Source organism: Oryctolagus cuniculus, chromosome 9 (assembly GCF_051225735.1).
Source record: "Oryctolagus cuniculus isolate XC-2025 breed Fujian yellow rabbit chromosome 9, ASM5122573v1, whole genome shotgun sequence".
In the NCBI taxonomy this organism is placed as follows: domain Eukaryota; kingdom Metazoa; phylum Chordata; class Mammalia; order Lagomorpha; family Leporidae; genus Oryctolagus; species Oryctolagus cuniculus.
In genome coordinates, this window is record NC_142875.1 from 68,485,744 (window position 1) to 68,510,063 (window position 24,320).

The 24,320-nt window shown below is 38.4% G+C and overlaps 1 protein-coding gene across 8 annotated transcripts in view; it reads left to right on the plus strand.

Moving 5' to 3' along the window:
• Window positions 1–24,320, plus strand: part of FNDC3A (fibronectin type III domain containing 3A) — a 176,692-nt gene that overhangs the window by 2,162 nt on the left and 150,210 nt on the right. For all 8 annotated transcript variants that reach the window (XM_070048856.2, XM_070048857.2, XM_070048854.2 and 5 more), the window contains one exon: window positions 16,646–16,783. In XM_070048856.2, the coding sequence (XP_069904957.1) occupies window positions 16,685–16,783 (99 nt within the window). In that variant the 5' untranslated portion in view covers window positions 16,646–16,684. The remainder of the gene's footprint in view (window positions 1–16,645; window positions 16,784–24,320) is intronic.

Below are 24,320 nucleotides of genomic sequence, written 5' to 3' on the forward strand. Positions count from 1 at the left end.
GTTACCAGTACCAAACATATGCCACTCAGGAGTTTGAGCCATATGTTAGGCAGAAACAAAATGAGTTTTGGGGCTGTAATCTTGAGTTTGGATAAATATTTAGTTTTTGTGTATTGGCTAAAACTGTAATTCTTGCCATCTTGTAAGTTTTGTTTAAATCGCCTAAAAATGTTCAAGAGAATTGAGTCCTCTGCCTGCTTGATATTTTCTTTGAATTAATTTTTTCTCAAGTGTTGAGATAGAGTGTCACTGAGACAGATGGTGGGCCTAACAGAAATAGTGATAAAAGGAGGATTTCTGACGTGTCTTTTATAAATTACAACCCCAAATTTTGCTTTTAGCATTTTAACCTGCTAATGATTCTTGCTTTCACCAATAATATCACTGATTAGTGGGAAAAAGAGATGGTGACATGACAGGAAAAATCTTGTTAATGTTTTATTAGATTTTATATTTAGAATTTTGAATACTATCATTAAATTTTACTGTGTTTCACTTCATGGATCATCTCTTAGTTTTCCATGTGTAGGTTAACTAGAAAATGGTTTTATTCTGGGCTGGCCACCTTTAGCCACCTGTATGCTTCTGAATTCCCTCTTCTCCCTTTTTGTCTAAATCCTGCAAATCATTGAATACTCAGGAAAAATAAACTCCTGATTACCCCTGGCCGCAGTCAAGCATAATTATAAGGGTAATTTGCTTCTCCCAAATTAATGATATGCATTTGAACAAACAGATTTCTTTGGTGCCATCTGTGTTGTCACTTCCTCTCTTCATGTGAGTAATTAAGAGCAGATCTATTTTATTTTGCCATGCATTTTAAGGATAATTTTTTGTCAGATGCCTATGATATGATATTGAACTTATTTTTTTTTTGCTAATTAAGAAAAAAATTTCCATCATCCCTAACCAGACATAGGTAAGGGCTGAGAGATTATGTTAAAAACCAAGGGAAAAAAAGGAATGTGTGATTAATATTCGTACCATCTTTTGTGACTTTCCTTAGGCAAAGAGCATTTAATTTATAATCTATCCATTTTAAATTTAGGCTTATGAGTATTATTTATTCTTGTTTAAGAACATTTATGTTTGCTTATGTTCATAATTCAAAACTTGTGCACCTTATATTTTACCTGTATTTTAAATACAGTGTGATAAACTAACCAAATGATTTTTAAAAAAATTCTTGGTTCATTTTCCCAAGAAAACAGTCTAGATAGAGCCTTTGAGAGTGATGTAAAGATGTGCATGTAAGTGCCAGTGTTATTAGCCAGGTAAGCAAAAGATAAGGATTGCTATTTATTTTCTTTCTTTCTGTCTTTTCTTTCTTTTTTTCCTCCTTCTTTAGCACTCTGTAGCAGACTTCAAATAAATTCACAATATGATAAATGCAGAGATTTAGAATACTGTGCATATCTACTGCGTTGAACTTTATCACATTACAAAACAAGAAATATGGCCCCTGTGTGTGTCAGTGTCAAGAGCTGCTTGTCTAAGGGAAATTAATGGCCAGTAGTATTGCAAGGCAGATTTTACTCTTTTACATATATTGTGAGCTTTTATAATTTTCTTAATATTTCTGTTAATTTCATTTCAGAGTGTTAGTCGGTTGTCTCTCTCTCTCTCTCTCTCTCTTTGGAAGATTTATTTATATTTGAAAGGCTGAGTTACAAAGAGAGAGGGAGGGATAGAGAGCTTCTCTCCACTGGCTCACTCCCCAAATGGCTGCAACATTGGAACTCCATCCAGGTCTCCCATGTGGGTGCAGGGGCCCAAGGACTTGGGTCATCTTCCGCTGCTTTCTCAGGTGCATTAGCAAGGAGCTGGATATGAAGTGGAGCAGCGCAGGCCCAGTGATATCTTTTTAATCTCTTGATTCTTACCTTTCAATCCTCCCACTATTTTGTTTTTCTTGTCTTCAATCTGTGCTATCCTTTTTAAGTTTACAGTGAAGTCGATGGTTTTCCATCAGTTTCCTTTATGGTGTCATCTTGATATATTTTCCATCACTTGTCACAGATTACCAGTCCTGAGGCTACTTTTTTCTCCAAGATAGAGAAGTGCACTTGGGAGGTGGCATCTGCTCAGAGGATGATGAGACATTACAGTGGAGATAAAAAAGCAGTATAATGGGTTCTCTCCTCCAAGTACTTTATAAAGTAGTTGGGGATACTAGACTAACAAAGTAGCAAACAAGATAAGATGGTTTTATTAAAGTTTGTGCTGCCATCTTTAATGGGAAGTGCAGTCAGAGAGGGCTAGAAGAATCTTAAGAGGCATTTTGAGGAAGTCAGACTTCAAACTTAGGAAAGATTTATGTGGCAAATGGAAAATTGTTCCCTAAGAGATTGACAGGCTGAGTTGGAAGTAGTAGAGTATCCAAGGACAAGTATTACAAGGAAGAAAAAAATTAAGTTAGGTAGAGGTTTTAGGTAAGCTGTGGGACTGGATCAGAAGAGGAATAGGCAAGGCTAGACAAGACAGCTTGGCTGTGTCATTAGGAACTCATCACTGAAAAAAACTACATCTACTTTGACATATTAATAGCTTAAGTTCTGTGTATACTGGATAGCTCACACATACTAGCTTAGGTAGCTTAAATTAGGGGTTGACAAATTTTTTTTCTGTCGAGTATTAGATGATAAATATTTTAGGCCTTGTGGGCCATTTACAGTCTCTGTTGAATATTTGTGTTTGTTTATTGTCTTTTAAAAATATAAAAACCATTCTTAGCTCAAGGACCAAACAGAAACAAGCTGTCTGTGGGCTAGATTTGGCCTGGGGCTCAGTTTATTGACTCCTGGCTAATAATTGGCTAGGTAATAGTCCTTATATACATATTGTTGAAGCTTCCTCTATTATTTGGTTTGTATGGTTGTTTGGTGGCTATTACTGTGTGTTTTCCTTATGTTATACTAAATATAAAGAAAATATGCTAAAATAAGTACTAGTCTTATTATTTTGTGACCAAACTTCTAGCAAGAGTCTAGAATAGATTTTAGAACTAGGAAGTGAAAGAAGAAAAGCCTTTGAGTCAGGCCTTATGGCAGTGAAAATAGCCACAGTGGTTTGATGCAGAATTTGTGTAAGATTAAGTATATTAACTGCCTGTGTTAGTTTTACATTTTTTAGAATGACAGCTATAATTTCAGAAGCTATGACTTTGGGTGCTGTTAGTCTGTGAATAAGAGCAAAGGAGCAGGAAGTAGGGAACTTTGTTTTTGAAAGTAGTTTAGGATGATTTAGAGAAGGGGCAGTTGGATAACATCCTACAGTAACTCTGGGAAGAGTCACTATGTTAATGGAACAGCCTGATAATTGATGTTTATATTGATGGGTTTGAGGCATCAGAGTCATATTATCAAAATGCAAATTTGTACATCAAAGTATAGATGAAGGCAAGGAAGGAAAACCTAGAAATTTCAAACATTTCCACTAAGATCAGTGTAAGATAAAATATGGCAATTTAAAGAATAAATGTTATTTTGAAAATTCATTTATATGAAATATCACTTCTAAGTTTGTAAATTTATAGATGTGTAAGTCTAAGGTAGTTCTATTTCCTTCATACACTGCTTCATGTACCACTACCAGGTGAATTGCAGTGCTTCAGGTATGGCTGCATGAATCAGTTGGCCAGGGTTATACTATATTTTGTGGTATCAAGGGAGCAAGAATACAACATAAGAGCATTCTTTTATTCAGTGGACATTGCTAAATACATTCTGTATAACAGGGTAAATATTGGGCACCGGATAAAGTAAAGATGTATAAGATGGGGAGCTGTTTGGATAGAATCAGTGGTGTTTCTTTTCTCCCCTTAAAAACATTAAAACCAACCAAACAAGCAAAACCACAAAACCTAAGTTAACTTTTGTAGTTTTACTTATTACTAGTATTTTCCATGTTTTGTAACTGTATAGATAATGCAGACTTTTTAAACTGAATTTTAGCCTTAATAAACTGCTACTTAATAAAATTTTTTAAGCTTTGTGCTTTAGAATAGTTTTAAATGTACAAAAGTTGTGAAGTAGTACAAAGAGTTCCCATTTACCCCAAAAAACAGCTTCCCCTAGTATTAATGTCTTAAATTAGTATATATTTGTCACAATCTGTAAACTTAATAAAATATTTGACTTTTTAAATTTTGCTTTAAGGGGAAATAAACACTTCATGCTTCCCCTTCTCCTTTTGTCAAGCTTGAAACATCCTCACCATTCCAGCTATTTCTATTTCCTAAATAGGAGATAAAGTACCTTGGATAGTGACTCAAAATCTCGATCTTAGTTCGAACTTTGCCACTTTTTGATGATTATTTCAGGTTAATTTTTTTTCATTCTTGGTTTTCAAGTTGTTAAAATAGAGAATAATATCTGTTTTCCTAGAATGTACTGTAAGGACCCAAAGAGATGTTGAAAATGATGAAGACAATTAAAGTACCATATTAAGTGCTTACATGTGACAATACTAATATGTAAGGGAAAAGTTCTGTAAACATGGTATATTTCCTGTAAACGTTTAGTTTACTCATGTTTTAACTGCTTTCTTGGCAAAGAGGATGTATATAAACACTTTCCATGATCTTTCAGCATCATGCTTATCCAATGCCTTGCCCCTTTTTGCAAGAGAATTCTGATCTTATATTCTAGACAACTTCAGCTATTGTTTCCAAAGCAGGGTAAAAATAGGCAAACTGAATTCCTAATGGTTCTTTTTTTATTTTTTTTCCAAGTAAAGACTATTTCTGTATCTAAAGTAAAAAAAATCCACTTGTTGAAATTTCATTGGATTTTAGGCCCTATACTTGGTTATTTTTAAAATCCTCCATAAGCCTGCCACATATGTGGTATTACTCCCGTTTACAGAGGAAACTATACTTGTAATTGACTTCCATATCTCTCTCCCTCACTTATGATCTCCTGTATCTGGTTGTTAAAAATACAGAGTACTGTATACTTTTGAAATGAACATTGATATGAGAGTTACCTAAATCTGATAAATTAGATATTGTGTTAGTCAAATTTCTCAGAAATGTTGAAAGGAATCATTTTGTCTTCTTCAGAATACACATTTTAATATGTGTTTGAACAGAATTTTTTAAATTACATGATTTTTTCATTACCTCCTTCCCTAGTGAATAGTTACTTTATTAGTAACCTTCAGTAACCTACAGCCACATAATTTTGGTGGGGAAAAGAAAATCCTCCTACTTAGGGGATTCTAGACAGATGTTTAAGTACATTTTAAGTTAAGACTTTTCCTTCTTTCATTTTTTTTTTTTTTTAAGATTTATTTAAAAGTCAGAGTTAACAGAGAGAGATCTTTCTGTTGGTTTATTCCCCACATAGCTGCATCTGCCAGGGCTGGGCCAGGCTGAAGTCAGGAGCCAGGAGCTGCTGCTAGGTCTCTCACATGGTGGCAGGAGCCCAACTGCTTGGACCATCTTGTGCTGCTTTTCCCAGGCACAATAGCAGAGAGCTGGATCCAAAGTGGAGCAGACAAGACACAAAACCAGTGCCCATATGGGATGCGGACCTTGAAGGCGGCATCTTTATCTGTTACGCCACAGCACCAGTCCCAAGACTTTTCTTTACTAAGCAATTATACAAGAATTATATACTTTTATAGAAATAGATGTCATGATAATAACTACTTTTGAGATCTAGCTTGTAAAAATAGCCATGTCATTTACTTACTTTTTTGATTTTTGTTTGAGTTTATGAAGTGCCTTTTTATTTTTTTTAAAGATTTATTTATTTAAAAAGCAGAGGCAGAGAGAGTCTTCCATCTGCTGGTTCACTCCCCAAATGGCTGCAACCGCCGGAGCTGGACTGATCTGCAACTAGAAGCCAGGAGCTTCTTCCTGGTCTTCCACGTGGGGAAAAGGGGTCCAAGCACTTGGGCTATCTTCCACTGCTTTCCCAGGCCATAGCAGAGAGCTGGATTGGAAGTAGAGCAGCTGGGACCTGAACCTGTGCCTGTATGGGATGATGGCATGTAAGCAGTGGCTTTACCTGCTACGCCATAGTGCCGCCACCCCTTTTTTATTTTTTTAGTTACTGTTAGGACTTAGCTATTTCTGATATTTGAGGTCATTATTCCTTAAATGCTAACAATTTAAAATCTATTAGTTGACCCTCACTGAAACTAGCCCAGTGTTTGTGACAGAGTAGATTTTGAGTAAAATGTAAGGGCAACTATCCCTGTCACTCATGTTTTAGGCTGCTTCTAGACTGTTTCAAAAATGTGAATTTATTATAATCATTCTCAATTTTAGTAATTAAAATCACATCACAATTCCTGCCACAGCAATTATCTTTTCTGTCTCTCTTTTGAGAGTCCATACTTTGTGATACTTTATGATTATATCATTATTTCTCACTACTTCCCTACTTTGTAGAATATTACAAAGAGTGTTTTGCATTAGGAGACATAGGTTTGTTTCTTGGCCTCTTCCTTCACTGTCTATATATAAACATGGGCATGCTACTTTACCTCTGTGAGCTTTGGTTTCTAAGTCATTTAGCAATGGAGTAAGTAATAGTACTTATCCCTTAGAATAAGCTGTTAGAAGTATTAAATATATAGTTCCTTTATTATGGAACTATAAAAATTGTTATAGGATATTTATAATGTAGCATTTTGAGACATTTCTAATCATTGTCACTCAGGTATCTATCTGATTATTCTTATTTTCTTGTATTTTTAAAAAAATTAAAATGTCATAGATTCTTGGTAGTACATGTTACAAAAATGGTTGTCATACTCCCCTCTAGGAATTCACAGACTAGGATGAGAGATAGATAGGTATTTCTATATAGATAAATAAAATACCTCTTTTCTTGCTTCTTTGTGTGAATCTTTGCCTTTAGGTACCAGTTTGCCATATGGGTTTTTTTGTTTGTTTTGTTTTGTTTTGTTTTGACAGGCAGAGTGGACAGTGAGAGAGAGAGACAGAGAAAAAGGTCTTCCTTTGCCATTGGTTCACCCTCCAATGGCCGCCGCGGCCGGTGCACTGCAGCCGGCACACCACGCTGATCCGATGGCAGGAGCCAGGTACTTCTCCTGGTCTCCCATGGGGTGCAGGGCCCAAGCACCTGGGCCATCCTCCACTGCACTCCCTGGCCACAGCAGAGAGCTGGCCTGGAAGAGGGGCAACCGGGACAGAATCCGGTGCCCCGACTGGGACTAGAACCTGGTGTGCCGGCGCCACAAGGCGGAGGATTAGCCTAGTGAGCCGCGGCGCCGGCCCGCCATATGTTTCTATAATGCCAACTTTGCAATATGTAAAAATGTTAATGCACTTACCATGAAAATACATTGTAATTTATTTAAGTCACATAAATGAATTGATAAATTCGTGAACAGCATATGTCTGATGTAATAAGAGCAAAAAGCCAAATTCAAACATTTATGAATATATATATATACTTTAGTGGCATGGGTAAAAATAATAAGTAAAAATTACTATTAATGCAGATATGCATCAGTGTATGCTGTAGGTTCAAAGAAATATCTTCAAAAGCTAAAAACTAAATTGAGTGTAAGAATGCTAAAACTAAAATGTAGTAGTTTTTTCTTAAAGATTTATTTATTTATTTATTTATTTGAAAGTTGGAGTTACACAAAGAGAGAAGGAAAGACAGAGAGAGAGAAAGAGAGAGAGAGAGAGAGGTCTTCCATCTACTGGTTCACTCTCCAGATGGCCTGAGCTGTGCCAATCCAAAGCCAGGAGCAAGAAGCTTCCTCCAGGTCTCCCATGCGGGTGTAAGGGCCCAAGGACTTGGGCCATCTTCAACTGCTTTCCCAGGCCATAGCAGAGAGCTGGATCGGAAGAGGAGCAGCAGGGACTAGAACCAGAGCCCATATGGGATGCTGGCACTTCAGGTCAGGGTGTTAACCTGCTGCGCCACAGCACTGGCCCCTAAAATGTAATAGTTTATAAATAAAAGCTAGTAGTGATTTATAACTGAAAGCTATCAGACTTGAAAACCATAACCAGGGGCCAGCGCCATGGTGCACTAGGTTAATCCTCTGTGGCGCCGGCATCCCATATGGGCGCCGGTTTTAGTCCCAGTTGCATCTCTTCCAGTCCAGCTCTCTGCTGTGACCTGGGAAAGCAGTAGAAGATGGCCCAAGACGGCATCTGCACCTGCACCTACATGGGAGACCAGGAAGAAGCACTGGCTCCTGGCTTTGGATCCGTGTAGCTCCGGCCGTTGCAGCCATTTGGGGAGCTTCCTCTGGGTCTCCCACACGGGTTCAGGGGCCCAAGCACTTGGGCCTTTTTCTACTGCTTTCCCAGGCAATAGCAGAGAGAGAGCTGACTCAGAAGAGGAACAGCCATGACATGAACCAGTGTCCATTTAGGATGCTGGCACCTCAGGCAGAGGCTTAGCATACTACATTATGGTGCTCACCCCCCCAAAATTTCTTAAGATACAGCAGCAAAAGCACCATCCATAAAATAAATTGATAATTGAAATTTATTGTAATTTAAAAAGACATGAGAAAGAGATTGCAAAACATGCTACAGACTGGGAGAAAATTCTTTGCCAAATCTATTGCCCAAAAAGGATTGTTATCCAGACTATTTAAGCACCTATCAAAACTCAGTAGAGGGGCCTAATGGTTATAATACTGATTGTGATCCTGGTAGCCCATATCAGTTTACCTGTGTTTAAGTCCTATCCTTTGCTCCTGATTCCAGCTTTCCACTAATGCAGACTCTGGGAGGCAGCAGTTGGTAGCTCAAGTAGTTGGATCTCTTGTCACTCACCTGGCAGACATGGATGGAGTTCCAGGCTTCCTTCTTTGGCCCCTCACCATTGTGGGCATGTGGGGAGTAAACTAGCTGGTGGAAACTCGCACTCTTCTCTGTGTCTCTCTTTTTTAAAAAAACTCAGTAAATAACAATCTAGTCACAAAATGCGCAAAAGAATTGAACAGATATTTGGCCAAAAACATACTTTGTTTTGTTTTGTTTTGTTTTTTTTGTTTTGTTTTGTTTGTTTGTTTGTTTGTTTTTGACAGGCAGAGTGGACAGTGAGAGAGACAGACAGAGAGAAAGGTCTTCCTTTGCCGTTGGTTCACCCCCCAATGGCCGCCGCGGCCGGCGCGCTGCGGCCAGTGCACCGCGCTGATCCGATGGCAGGAGCCAGAAGCCAGGTGCTTTTCCTGGTCTCCCATGGGGTGCAGGGCCCAAGCACCTGGGCCATCCTCCACTGCACTCCCTGGCCACAGCAGAGAGCTGGCCTGGAAGAGGGGCAACCGGGACAGAATCCGGCGCCCCAACCGGGACTAGAACCCGGTGTGCCGGCGCCGCTAGGCGGAGGATTAGCCTAGTGAGCTGCGGCACCGGCCCAAAAAAATACTGTATGGATAGCAGATAAGTACACAAAAACATGCTTAGCATCATTAGTCATTATGGAAATATAAAGGCTGGGATTATAGTTGGACAGTAGATTTTGGGTGGTAATGAGTAGGTTAATTATACTGATAATTGTGTTAATGGTTTCTCAGTTATGTTCTTGTGTCAAATTTTGTCAGATTTTATGCTTTAAACATCTAGTATGACCTATGTCAATTATACCTCAGTAAAGGTATTTTAAAAGTCAGGAGTAATTCTCACATTGTGAGTACTTGATATGTGGTTAGAGAGTAATATCTTCCATCTGCTGGTTCACTCACCAGATGGCCACAAAAGCCAGTGCTGGTCCAGGCCTAAGCTAGGAGCCAGGAGCTTCATCTAGGTCTTGCACACAGGTTGCAGGGTTCTAAATGCTTGGGCCATCTTCTACTGCTATCCCAGGCTATTAGCTGAGAGTTGGATGCGAACTAGAATAGTCGGTACACGAACCAGTGCCCATATGAGAAGCCAGCATTGTAGGCTGTGGCTTTACCTGCTGCACCACAATGCTGGCCCCTTGATGAGTGTGTAATACATGTAACCTATTCCTCTACCACTTGTCCAGACATTGAAAGTTTCTATTCTTTTTAACACATAGGAAATAGCACCTTAAGTCTGAGAACATAGTATAGCTCACTCTCCTAACTATCCTGATTCGCTGAAATAACCAAAGGTAATTTCTTTTAAAAAATTATTATTTATTTGAAAGGCAGAGTTACAGAGAGGCAGGAAAGCAGAGAGAGAGGTCTTCCACCCTCTGGTTCACTTCCTAAATGGTCCACGTGGGTGCAGGGGCCCGAGGACTTCGGCCATCTTGTACTGCTTTCCCAGGTGCATTCACAGGGAGCTGGATTGGAAGTGGGAACAGCTGGGACTCGAACTGATGCCCCATGGGGTGCAGGCACTGCAGGCCAGGGCTTTAACCTGTTGTGCCCAGCACCAGCCCTTCAAGCATATTTCTCAATAAAATTTCAGTTAAATACACACTTAAAATTCTTGCATTTCATTATATGTAAGTTTTACCTTTAAAAAAGAACTAAACATATATTGAATACTAGTTATTAAAATATGCACAGGTTTAGGGGGTGAAAGTTGCAGATGTTTGCAACTTTGAAATGCATCCCTAGAGGCCAGCGCTATGGCGCAGCAGGTTAACGCCCTGGCCTGAAGCACCGGCATCCCATATGAGCGCCGGTTCAAGACCCAGCTGCTCCACTTCTGATCCAGCTCTCTGTATGGGCAGAGAAAGCAGTTGAAGATGGCCCAAGTCCTTGGGCTCCTGCACCTGTGTGAGAGACCCAGAGGAAGCTCCTGGCTCCTGGCTTTGGATGGGCGCAGCTCCGGCCGTTGCAGCCAATTGGGGAATGAATCACCGGATGGAAGATCTCTCGCCCTCTCGCCCTCTCGCCCTCTCGCCCTCTCCTCTCTCTGTGTAACTCTGACTTTCAAATAAGTAAGTAAATCTTAAAAAAAAAAAAAAAAAAAAGCATCCCTAAAAAGGATGGATAGAGGAATACATATGATAAAGAAAAATGTCAGCTTTAGAGCCCAATGGCAAGTATGTAGGTATTTACTGTTCAATGTCAGCTTTCCTGTATGTTTGAAAATATAAAATCCCCTTTATTTGATTTTTTGCCCAAATCTTTGGCTAGAACTTCTATTACTGTATTGCATAGAATTGATGCAAATCAGCATCCTTGCCTTGTTCCTTTTTTTTTTTTTTTTTTTTTTTTTGACAGGCAGAGTGGATAGAGAGAGAGACAGAGAGAAAGGTCTTCCTTCCGTTGGTTCACCCCCCAAATGGCTGCCACGGCTGGCGCACCGTGCTGATCCGATGGCAGGAGCCAGGTGCTTCTCCTGGTCTCCCATGGGGTGCAGGGCCCAAGTACTTGGGCCATCCTCCACTGCCTTCCTGGGCCACAGCAGAGAGCTCCTTGCCTTGTTCCTGATCTCAGAAGAAAGTTTTTTGATCTTTCACCATTGAGTATGATCTTCAGTGTGATTTTTTTCATAAATGGACTTTATTATGTTGAAATATTCTTTTTTTTAAATTATTTATTCAAGAAGCATAGAGACTGAGGCAGACAGGCAGAGGTCCTGTCCAGTGGTTCACTCCCTCAAGCCCTCAAGTTTCCTACCCCTCAATGGCCAGGACTGGGCTAGGCCAAAGCCGGGAGCTGGGAACTCAGTTTAGGTCTCCCACGTGGCTGGCAGGAACCCAGCTCCTTGAGCTATGACCTACTGCCTCCAAGGTTCTACACTGGCAGGAAGCTGTAATTGGAGAGTTAAAACCTGGAATCAGCTTGGGACTTCAGTGTGGGATGTGGGCATCTTAACTGGCATCTTAACCAGTAGGCTAAATGCCTGCCCTGAAGTAGCTTCTTTCTATTCCTAATTTGTTGAATGTTTTTATTACAAAAGGATATTGAATTTATGAAAAGCTTTTTCTGAGTCACTTGCAATATCATGTGGTTATTTTAACTTTTAAACATTATTTAAATATAATGTACACAAAGAAGTATATATATAATCAGTATACATCTCAATGAATTATTCAGTGGTGCTTATTGTGTGAAAGTGAGCCTTCCAGATCAAGACATAGAATAGTATGAGCACTCTACAAAACTGCCTTCATGCCTCTATACTGTCCCCATCCTTTCATCCTTTCCAAGGGTAACCACTGTTGCCCTTTAACATTATAAATTGGTTTTAATCTGTTTTTCAAGCTAAAATTGTGCAGTATTCTGTTTTTTTTCCACTTGCATTCTATTTGTGAAATTTATGTTTTCCCTATATTACCAGTTCATTAATTTTCACTGCCATATCTAGTCTATTAATCAGCCACACTTTATTGACAAAGGATCATTTAAGTTGTTTACAGTTTTGGGATAATAATAATGCTGCTGCAAACCTTCTTGTACCTATCTTTGGGTTCATGTGTGCCTGCATTTCTTTTTGCTGTATACTAGGAATATAATAGCTGGATTGTAGCTTAGTCATAGAGTATGTGTCTGTAGACTTTGGTAGACTATATCAAACTTTTCCAAAGGGATTTCATTCCTACTCCTTATGAGTCTGCCACTAGCACATAATATTGCCAGTCTTTTTCATTTTTAGTATCTTAGTGTCTGTTGATATGTCATGATTTTTTTTAAAAGACTTATTTATTTGAAAGAGTTAGAGGGAGAGATTTCCATCTGCTGGGTCACTCCCCAGATGGTTGCAACAGCCAGGCCTGGGCTAACCCAAAGCCAGGAGCTTCATTCAGTTTCCTTCATGGGTAGCAGGGGCCCAAACTCTTGGGCCTCTTCTGCTGTTTTTCCCAGGCCATTAGCAAGGAGCTGGATGGGAAGTGGATCAGCTTGGACACAAACCAGTGCCCATATGGGGTGCCAGCATCTCAGACTGTGGCTTTACCTGCCATGCCACAATGCCAGCCCACCAAAATGGCATGATTTTTAATTAGGTTTTTCCTTATAATTAATATTCGAGAGTTTTTTCATATAGCTGTTGAACTTTTGAACTTCTGTGGAAGCATATTCAATATAAGCAATTCTTGTATAAGACTTGCATATGTGGCTGGCGCCGCGGCTCACTAGGCAAATCCTCCGCCTGCGGCACCGGCACCCAGGGTTCTAGTCCCGGTTGGGGTACCAGATTCTGTCACGGTTGCACCTCTTCCAGTCCAGCTCTCTGCTGTGGCCCGGGAAGGCAGTGGAGGATGGCCCAAGTGCTTAGGTCCTGCAACTGCATGGGAGACCAGCAGGAAGCACCTGGCTCCTGGCTTCGGATCAGTGCAGCGCGCTGGCCATAGCAGCCATTTGGAGAGTGAACCAACAGAAGGAAGACCTTTCTCTCTTTCTCTCTCTCTCTCACTGTCTAACTCTGTCCAAAAAAAAAAAAAAAAAGATTTGCATATATTCTAAATATTTGCTCTTTGTTTTATATATATGTATATGGCATGTATTTTCTAGTTTATGGCTAACTTTTCCTTATCTTAACCCATTTATTAAAATTTAAAAATATAATTGTCCAGTGTATCATTTTTTTTAAGTTCCACAGTTCAAATATTATGTGTCTTTTAGATGTTTTTTTTACCATTTTTAGTCAAATCTTTAATATATTTGCCATTTAAATTTTTTTGTTTGACATTCATTAAAATTTTAGACTTACAAAACTTGCAAAAATAATACAGATATCTAGGTTTGCTTCACCCATATTTCCCAAATCTTAATATTTATTACATTATTACTGCCTAGTTAATTATTGATCTATGTGATATGTTAGAATCATCTTATCCAAAGTTAGGTTAAAAATTTGGGAACTTGGAACAAGTGTTTGATGCAACAGTTAAGATGTTGCTTGGGATGCTCTACCCATATTGAGGCCTGAGTTTTTTGAATCCTGACTCCACTTATGATTCCAGTCCTGCTAATGCACATTCTGAGAAGTAGAAGTGAAAGCTCAAGTAGTTGTGTCCCTGTCACCCACATGGGAGAAGTGGCCCCTCCTGGCTTTACCAAATGGCATTTGGGGAATGAATCAGCAGATGGGAGCTCTCTCTCCTTCAAGCATATTTAAAAAAAAAAAAAAATCAGGGATTTGCATGCCAATTTTTAAAGTATTGGTAGCTCGAAATGGACCAGGAGAGGGGTTAATTACCTGGACTTCAGGAAACACTACAGATCATTCCTACTCTTTTTTTTTTTTTGTATCAAATATTTTTTGTACCTTTTTTTGTATCAAATATTACATTCTAAAAAATAATAAACTCAGGAGGCTGGTGTGGTTACAAGACCAGAATGTAGAAAATTAATATAACAAAATTAGAAGAAATTGATTGAAAGAACCTGGCAGCATTTTCTATGCAAGCAATGAAATAGGGATTTTATTAAATGAAACATTTGAATTGCAAGACTGAAGTTTCCAATATGCAAGCTTAAATAAACTAACTAGTTTGCACATAGTATGATGGATGTGACCATATGAGAAACCAGTTTATGCACAAAAATTGGTGTTTTGTAGTTTCAAAGGGAATAAAAATAAAGATAATACCTTAAGTGAAATGCAGTATTAAAATAGTGTGTAATTCCACACCCAACCTCTAATGGCACTCACTGTTTTTAGTGTCAACCTGAAGGTTCAGAAGAAATTTGTACTTTTTTTTAATGTTTATGCATTTTTATTTTCATTTGCTCAAAAGGCAGAGCAAGAGAGAAATATCTTCCATCCACTGTTTCACTTCTCAAATGCCCAAAACAGCTTGAGCTGGATGAAGCCAAAACCAGGAGTTCAGAACTCCATCCAGGTCTTGTTCATGGGTGGCAAGGGCCCAGGCACTCTTCGGCCATCATCTGATACCTTCCAGGACGCATATAGCAGGAACCTGGATCAGCAGCAGAGCAACTGGGGCATAAACCAGCCAGGACTCAAACTGGCACTCAGATATGGGATGTGGGTGACTTAACCTGCCTTGCCACAATGCCTGTCTCCCTGTGTTTAAGTAATAATGGTGGGCTGGAGTTTTAGCTAAGCATGTAGAAATATTACAGATAGAGTATTACAGCAAAATAATGAATAGCTCAATTTTTTATTTTTAATAATTAGAAGAAAATAATTACAAAGTCTCTCTTGTTAATCTCAAATTAGCTTCCTAGAAATACTGCTGTTTACCCAGAATTATGTCATGTGCAAGAGGAAAATAATACATTCTTTCTTTCTTGTCTTCTAAATCTGTGTACATTTTACAGAGCATTTATTTCACACAATTGACTCAGTGATACTTTTGAAGTTTAAATAGTTTAGCAATTCAGATTATTTCCAGAGGTTAGAGTTTCCCATATTTATTTAAACTTTGTTTAAATGACATGAGTTTTCATGAGACAGTTAAATAATGTAAAATGTTCCATACCATGATTTTTTTAAAAAAAAAAGATTGTTTATTGATTGGAAAGGCGGAGTTATGAGGAGAGAGAGAGAGAGTGTGAGTGAGAGTCTTCCATCCACTGGTTCACTCCTCAAATGGCCACAACGACTGGAGCTGGGGTGATCCAAAGCCAGGAGCCAGGAGCTTCTTCCGGGTCTCCTATGTGGGTGAAGGGGCCCAAGGACTTGGGCCATCTTCTACTGCTTTCCCAGCCCGTGACAGAGAGCTGGATCAGCAGTAGAGCAGCTAGGACTTAAACCAGCACCCATATGTATGGGATGCCAGCACTGCAGGCAGCAGCTTTACCTGCCATGCCACAGTGCTGACCCCACACACCATGATTTTAAGTAAGATAATCTAGATGCCTGTATTAAATATTTTTGAAAGCCTCATAGTGGTTTTTATATATCTAAATGGAAAAATTGTTTTCAGGGTAAATCAATCTGTGCAAGAGTTTCTGCAAAGATTTAAGATTTTTAATTAAATACCATGAATTTAACCTCTTAAAAATATCTTAACCTGTACCACTGAATTGTAGAATGCTGCAAGTATCCAAAACTGTTTATTTTACCCTTCAGTATAGATTCAATACAGTGTATGATTGTGCTCAGTTTGTGCATCTTGAAATGTAATTTACCCATGTTGTCCTACCCATATTGTATATGGTAAACTAATATGTTTACATTGAGTCTATTTTTAGATACATGATTTATCTATTAAATGATTTGTTTTTTTGTAATATAAATGTCACTTAGAAAAAGTAATGAATCCACAATGAACAAGTAATGTGAAAGCTTAAAACTTGAAAGTTCTTGTTCTCTTAGCAAAATTTTCTGCTATTTTGCTTTGTGTAGGATTCAATGAGAAACCATAATTCCTCTGGTGTTGTTCCTACAGGCAGATTTGATGCCAAGAGCGGGAGGGGTTGGGTCTTCCATAATCACCTTGGTCTGCTCATAGCAAAAAGCAATTTTAAAGTTACCGAAGTCATTGTATTTAATGTCTATCCCAGTATTTAAGTAACGGTGCTTGAATTAATTAACTCATGTAAAGTTGGAAGTGATAGCATACTTAGAATTTAAATAAAAGTTTCTGATATATGAGTATTAGCTTTAGTGTATCTTAGTTTATTGTTGACTTTGACAGTCAATTGAGTGGTTGTAAGAAAAAAGGGTAGTACTGAATGTTGTAGAATTTCCTTTGGCAAAAATACCTTTTTAGGTTAAAAAATGAGGCAGATCTTGGATATGTTGTATTTTAATATATTTTAAGTATATACACACAAATGGCTGTATATTTTTCTTTTTCAGAGTTGGAGAGTTATCCAGTATATTAATGTCTTATTGATAATGGCAGAACATCCGCCACTTCTGGATACAACTCAGATTTTAAGTAGTGATATCTCTCTTCTGTCTGCTCCTATTGTAAGTGCAGATGGAACACAGCAGGTAAGGAAACTAATGTTTATTTCTTATATCTGGTACACATATGTTTGTTTCATAAGAATGCAAACTTTAAAACAGATTTGGACTTAACAATAGTGGGTTCCTATTCATGTTTTAAACTCCAGCTCAAAATGTTAATTGAGTTTTATAAGATGATCAGATAATTGAATTCTTCTTGAAATCACTTCTAAAATGCCTCACTAGTTATTGATCAAATTTCTTGCGTGTGTATTTAGTTGCCACTGAAGTTTTTTTGTTTTTGTTTACTTTCAAGTTTCTGGTCCCTGACTTTTTTTAAACCAAGTTGAACTTTGTACCTTAATGATTGTTATAAATCATTACTTTATGTCACAATGAAATTATGACTTCATTATGTGATTAAATGGCCACCTACATTATAAAATAATAAAACCTTATCATCTTTCACTTCCCATCTCTTCTCACCAGAAAATACTGCCTCTCCCCCATCCAAAAGCAAATACACAATTCCTGGAAAGCTGATAATGTTTTTTACTGCCAACCCAGTGCTTTAAAAAATGCAGATCTGTGGTTGCACTGATTCATCCTCCCCTAGTAATTCTAAGTGGATGGGAATAATTACCTTCCATACAAACCTGTTATACTCCAGGCTGTGTGCTTAATTCCACAGCTACCCTATGTGGTAGGTTTTAAAGTAGCGAGGAAACAAAGACTTAAGGACATAATAAATGATACTAAAGAGTAGAGGGAACAGTTTGGGTGCCCATTATGTTGCAAACATTGTGCTAAGATCTTATTTAATTCTTTAAACAAGCCTATGAAGTTGATACACTTGTCCTTATTTTGCAGATAAAATGAGTTTCAAAACAACTAAGTAACTTGGTCAAACTCACAGAAAGTTTGTACTCCTTAACTCTTACTCATTCTTCTTAAGAAACTTTGAAAAAGGGCCATATTTTATTACTTTACAAATTTAATATCAATAGCAATTATGGTTTGTCTACAATATAAGGGGCTACTTTTTTTTAACTTTGCTATTGAAAATCCAAAGGCAGTTGGCTTGGATTCAAGAGTTTTCTGTTTTGTGTAAACATGGCATAAAAAATATTTCCTGGTTTTAATTTTCACATGTGCTCAGATAGCTTATAGCAGCAACTTTGTTTCACTAACTTGCATTTCATGCTCAAATCTAAGTCTGTTAAGATTTTTTTCCTCACAAAAATAATAAATATGGCAATTATTGTATGAGATGCTTGGGAGTATCTTCAGTTATCATTTGTTTCAGGTCACTGGTCTCAAGTTGTTGGTAGTCTAGTATATTAAAGAATCTATTCAGTTAATTACAGTAAATTGATGTAGTTGCTATACTTGTATATTGTGTTAATGGAAAGACAACATGTTGAAAGGACATCACAAAGCCCTTTCAAATCTTATTTGTCTTTTCTTTGCAAAAAGATTGTGTTGGCAGGATTTTCTTGATACCTTGAGTAGTGGTGTAGAGATATAAAGGGTCTGGAAATAGAAGAACATACCTAGAGCGAGAGTTAATAGCATCAGGTAGGGCCAGTAGCTCTGGAAGACAGGTATTTTGGTAAGGTTAAAAAAAAAGTTTCGGAAGGTAGAATAACAAGCAAGTACACTAGAGTTTGATAGGGAGAGAGCTGAAGATGAATGGAAAGAGCACTGTACTTGGTTGATGGATTTGAATTTGATTTAAATGACATAAGACAAATTAACTTCTCTGAGTATGTTTCTCTGGTAAGAGTAGCTGAAGTCATGAGCATGAAATGAACCTGAAGGAGCTTGGTAAATGTTTACTGAATCTGAATTGACTCAATAAATGTTTAAAAGACAAGAAACAGTAGATATGCTGGTCTGGTCTTAAATCAATAGACATTGTACGGAGTGACTCAGAAAACTTGGAAGATGAAGGATACATATGAAAGTGTAAATCTGAGAAGGAAGACAGGTAGCTGTGGTAGAATATAAGGAACTAAAGAAAAGGGAGTAACAGATAGGAAGACAGTAAACTGGCCAGCAGATATTTCTTTGTCTTAACTCAAGAGCTTATTGGTGTGCCAAGTTAGTGCTTGCCTGTGGAGATATAACATCACCTGGTGCCCAGGGAAAAGGAAAAAACGAAAAGACAGTTCCTGACAGAGGAAGTGTCATGCACAAACATGTTAAAAATTCAGGGGCTGACACTGTAGTGTAGCGGGTAAAGCTGCTCCCTGCAGTGCCGGCATCTCATATGGGTGCTGGTTCAAGTCCTGGTTGTTCCATTTCTAATCCAGCTCTCTGCTATGGCTTGGGAAAGCAGTAGAAGATGGCCCAAGTGCTTGGATCCTTGTACCTGTGTGGGAGACTGGGAAAAAGCTCCTGGTTTTGGATCAGTCAGCTCCGGCCATTGTGGCCATTTGGGAAATGAATCAGCAGATGGAAGAGCATGCTCTCTTGCCTCTATCTTTCCCTCTTTGTAACTGTGCTTTCAAATAAATAAATACATCTTTAAAAAAAATTCAGGATAGCACATATTTTATCTTTTGCCTTAACTTTCTTGGGAATATTATACTATATAATATGATTTCTGTTCTACCTCTTGGGATCAAATTTTTTTCTAATTTCCTTATCAATATTTTCTGGTTTTAACCAGTAAACATATTTGCCATTGTATCATTGGATGGAAAGTTAATCTTGGTTTATGAATTATACTAGAGAGAATCCCACCCAGCATAACTGCTGGTGTTGATTTTAGAGAAGCTGTAATAGTCATTTATCATTCATTGTGATGAGTGGCATCTAAATCTTTTTTTGTCTTATGGAATCCCCATCTGCTCCCCCTTTGTAATTAAGACTTTATTTTTAGAGCAGTTTTTGATTTATAAGAAAAATTGAGCAGGCAAGTAGAGTTTTTACATATTTCTGTACAATTTTCCCTATTAATAGCTTTTTTAATATTTTATTTATTTATTTATTTGAGAGGTAAAGTTTTTTCTCTCTCTCTTTCTGTCCACTCTGCCTGTCAAAAAAAAAAAAAAAGAGAGAGAGATAGGACAGAGAGAAAGGTTTTCCATCTGCTGGTTCACTTTTTTTTTTAAAGATTTATTTATTTGAAAGTTGGAGTTACACAGAGAAAGAGGGGCAGGGGCAAGGGCAGGGGCAGAGCTTCTTCCAGGTCTGCCTCGTGGGTGCAGGGACCCACGTACTGGCGCCATCTTCTACTGCTTTCCCAGGCCATAAACAGAGAACTGGATCAGAAGAGAAGCAGCCAGGACACAAACTAGCACCCATATGGGAAGCCGGCACCACAGGCAGAGGCATAGCTGATTACACCACAGTGCCATCCCCTATTATCATCTTACATTAGTGTGACACCTTTGGTACAACTGACGAACCAATACTGGTGCATTATTACTAAGTAATAATTTATTTTAGGGTTCACTCCTGATGTGTAGTTTATGGCCTTTGACAATTGCATGTCATATATCACCATTACAGTGTCTTACAGAAATGATTCACCTAAAAGTTCCCTGTATTTCGCATATTCCTCCCTCCTTCACTCCTTTCCCACCCCCTGGCACCGCTGGTTTTTTAATTATCTGTCTATATAGTATCCTCACTTTATCCATTATTTTATTTTTTACAGTTTAAGTTACATATGATGAACTAAGATCTAAAAATGTTAAATGGAAAATTCTAGAAGTAAATGGTTCATAAGCTTTAAATTGTGTGCCATTCTGAGTATTGTGATTAAATTTCACACCATCCCTCTCTGTCCTGCCATACGAATCATTCCTTGGTGTAGTATATCCACACTGTGTCTACTACCCACCCATTTGTTACTTAGTACCTGTCTTGATTATCAGATTTGTATCACAGTATCACAGTGCTTGTGTTCAGGTAACCTTACTTTGCTTACTAATGGTCCAAGAGGGCAAGAGTAGTGACACTGACAATTTCATAAAAGTATATTGTGATAATTGTTTTATTATTATTATTATTTATTGGCTATTAATTTTATAAAAAACTTTTGTAGGTATGTATTTATAGAGAAAAACATAGCATATATAAGATTCAGTACTATCCATGGTTTCAACCATCTAGTTGGGAGTCTTGGAATGTTTCCCTTATGGAAAAGGGGGCAGGCACTACTGTAATTTTATCTTCTACGGTATGCCATGTAGTTGGGTTCCTATAGTATGTAAGCCTCTTCAGCCTGCTTCTCTCATTTAGCAATATGATCTGTACAACTTCCGAGGCTTAATAGTTCATTTTTATTAACAATATTATATGGAGGTACCAGTTTATCCAGTCATCTATTAAAGGCTATCTTGATTATTTCCAATTTATTCGTGTGCAGATTTTTGGGAGGATAGAAATTTCAGTTCATTTGAGTAAATATCTACAGACATGATTGCTGGATCACATGGCAAGAAACTATCAAACTGTCTTCCACAGGGATTATATGGGGGCCCACAGTGTTCCATAATGGATTAAGTTGCCTCCTATGGCACCAGCATCCCATATGAACTCCAGTTCATGTCCTGGCTGCACCACTTCCAGTCCAACTCTCTGCTAATGCACCTGGGAAAGTGCTTGGGCCCCTGCCACCCATGTGGGAGACCTGGAAGAAGCTCCTAGCTCTGGCCCAGCCCAGCCCTGGCCATTGTGGCCACCTGGGGAGTAAACCAGTGGAGGGAAGATCTCTCCTCTCCCTCTCTCTCTGGATCTGCATTTCAAATAAATAAATACAGTACATCTTAAACAAAAATAGTGTTCCAGTTTGTTTTTTAGTCATATGCTTAGTTTGAAATTATATCCTTTGCTGATAATGGATACTGGTACTTGTGCCCTGTTAGAACCTCCAGGTCAATTTTAAGAAATGAGCTTCAAGCACAAATGAAACATCCAGCTCTGTTAACTATCATGCCATCAAAAATAGAGAGAATTTTAGGCATTTTGGTTTCTTGTGTACTTCTTTACCTTCTCTAAATTTTATGCATTTATATTCCATAGGATTGGATACATTTAAAATTTGGTTACCAAGATCTTTAAAAATCTCAGCCTATTTATCAAGCTTCTAAGATAAACTTCTCCATTTCATTAGTATATCTATATTATTATTACTTTGTCTCTTGCATTGTTTCATTTGTAGCCACAGGATTTTAATTTACGAAGGAGTCCAAAAGGCAACACAGGGGCAAATGCCACTGACAGTTTTTATTACTTCCATTTCTGGAAGGGGACATGCTGTGCCACACTGGCAGAGCCTCAGGTGAAGCATCAGGATTTGGTCAGGAGACAGAAACAGCAGCTAGGAAAAAGACTGGGCCAAGCCCTTTTATTGGGATTTCTGCACGACAAGGAAGAGCTAAAGAAACAGTTGAGGATTGGTTTGCCTTAATATTGTCAGCAGGCTTTCGGCCTTAGCTGATCTCTTGTTGGCACCTGGCTTTGGGATGATTAGGGCAGGGGAAATATTTACTTGGTGTATGAGTTGGATAAGGTGGTTAGGGTTATAAACTTTAGATTGGTGGATATATGAGAGATGTGCTCATAAGAGGCCACGCCCTTTGTTATCGCTAAGAAATGGCGTGCAGATTAAAATATTTAAGGGGAGCAGAGTTGGGGAAAGAAAATATAAAAATAGATGAAAGCAAAAATTAAGGTCATATTAATGATACCCAATTTAAGAAATAACAAGGAGATAAAATTATCGAACAACTCATAGAATAACACTTGTGAGGGTCAATAAAAATTTCCCCAGGCTTTTTCTTTGACTGGGTGGATGACAAATTCATTCAGTAAGGTACATCTTACTAGTCAGGACAGGAGATTATTTTATGGTAATAAACAGCCTCTTAATCTTAGTCATTTACCGAAAGGTTTATTGCCCACGTTGCATGTCATACGTGGGTTAGCTGTTGCTGTGTGCCACATACTTGTGATTTTCACTTGTCAAATATTGCTGGTATCATGGTAACTACGTGCTGACCTCCATTCATGTTCATTGACTTACACAAGGCATTTGATCAAAACTACCTTCAGTGGAGTGGAACTAGTCTTATCCTAGAGAGAGACAGCAAATATTTGGAAAAAATAGAAGAATCTGCTAAAATAAGGAAACAGGAGTAGCAGCAAGTTTGGGATTTGAAGGATTTTGAGGAAACTTCATTTGATTTTGACTTATTTTGGGGTATATAAGTTAGGGTAATAAAAATACTGGCAGGTACCATTTGAGCCCTTACCATGTGTCTAATAATGAGTCTTTTCCATGTACTCTTTCATTTAACCTTATTAACAATCCTTAGAAGTAGCTTTAGTATTTCCATTTTATAGGAAATAAGAATTAAGTGTTAATTTACTTGTTACTACTAGGTTAAGTAGCATAGCTTTTAAAAGGCAAAAACCAAAAAGCTAAGTTTAGGAGTGGGTTTTTGGCACAGTGATCTAAGTTGCCACTTGGGATGCCTGCTCTGGGAATGCCCAGTTCATGTCCCAGCTACTTCATTTCTAGTGCAACTTACTGCTCTAGCACACCCTGGGAGGCAGCAAATGAAGGCTCAAGTACTTTGGTTCCTGCCACACACGTGGAAGTCTTGAATTGAATTCCCAGTTCCTGGGCTTAGCCTGGCCCAGCTGTTGCCTTTGTGGGCCCAGCCCTTGATGTTGTGGAGTGAACCAGCAGTTGGAAGATCTCTCTCCATCTGTCCCTCTTTAAAATTAAAAAAGTAAAAATAAAAATTTTAACAGAACAAAGCTAAGGCTGCAATATTCCTAACCACTATAAATATAGGTAGGTTAGTAGATTTCCAAAAAAAAAAAAAAATTAGGGGCCAGCACTGTGGCATAGTGGGTAAAGCCGTCACCTTAATGCTGGCATCCCATATGGGCAATGGTTTGAGTCCCTGCTGCTCCACTTCTGATCCAGCTCTGTGCTATGGCCTGGAAAAGCAGTAGAGGATGGCCCAAGTCTTTGGGCCCCTTCACCCACATAGGAGACCCAGAAGAAGCTCCTGGCTTCGGATTGGCGCAGCTCTGGTGGTTGCAGCCATCTGGGGAATGAACCAGCAGATGGAAAATTTCTCTGTTTCTCTGCCTCTCTTCTCTCTGTAACTCTGACTTTCAAATAAATAAGTAAATCTTTCAAAAAGAAAAAGATATAGTTTGAGCTAGAGAGATGGAAATTATCAGAATATTAAGGATAATAACGCCATTGGAATGAGTCAGATTATTTGTAGTACTGACGGAGTTTTGATTTGATGTGACCAGGTGGTGGGTGGGGAATGTTAATTTCTGATATAGCACCCTACTGAGAAGGCCTATGATACCAAAATGAAACTAGGTTTTATAGTGCTTCTTGATTTGAACACACTGGAACTTTTCAAAGCCTACTATAGACATCTTATTCCCCAGCTTTTCCTTTCAAGGTTTTGGTTAATTATTGATTTCCCACTTGTTATTAATGCCACAAGCTACTACTTGGTTAACACAGTGCCCCAGATTGCTTTGGACATACTCGCCAGGAGGAAGGCTATTTGTCCTGAGGGAGCTTTGAGTC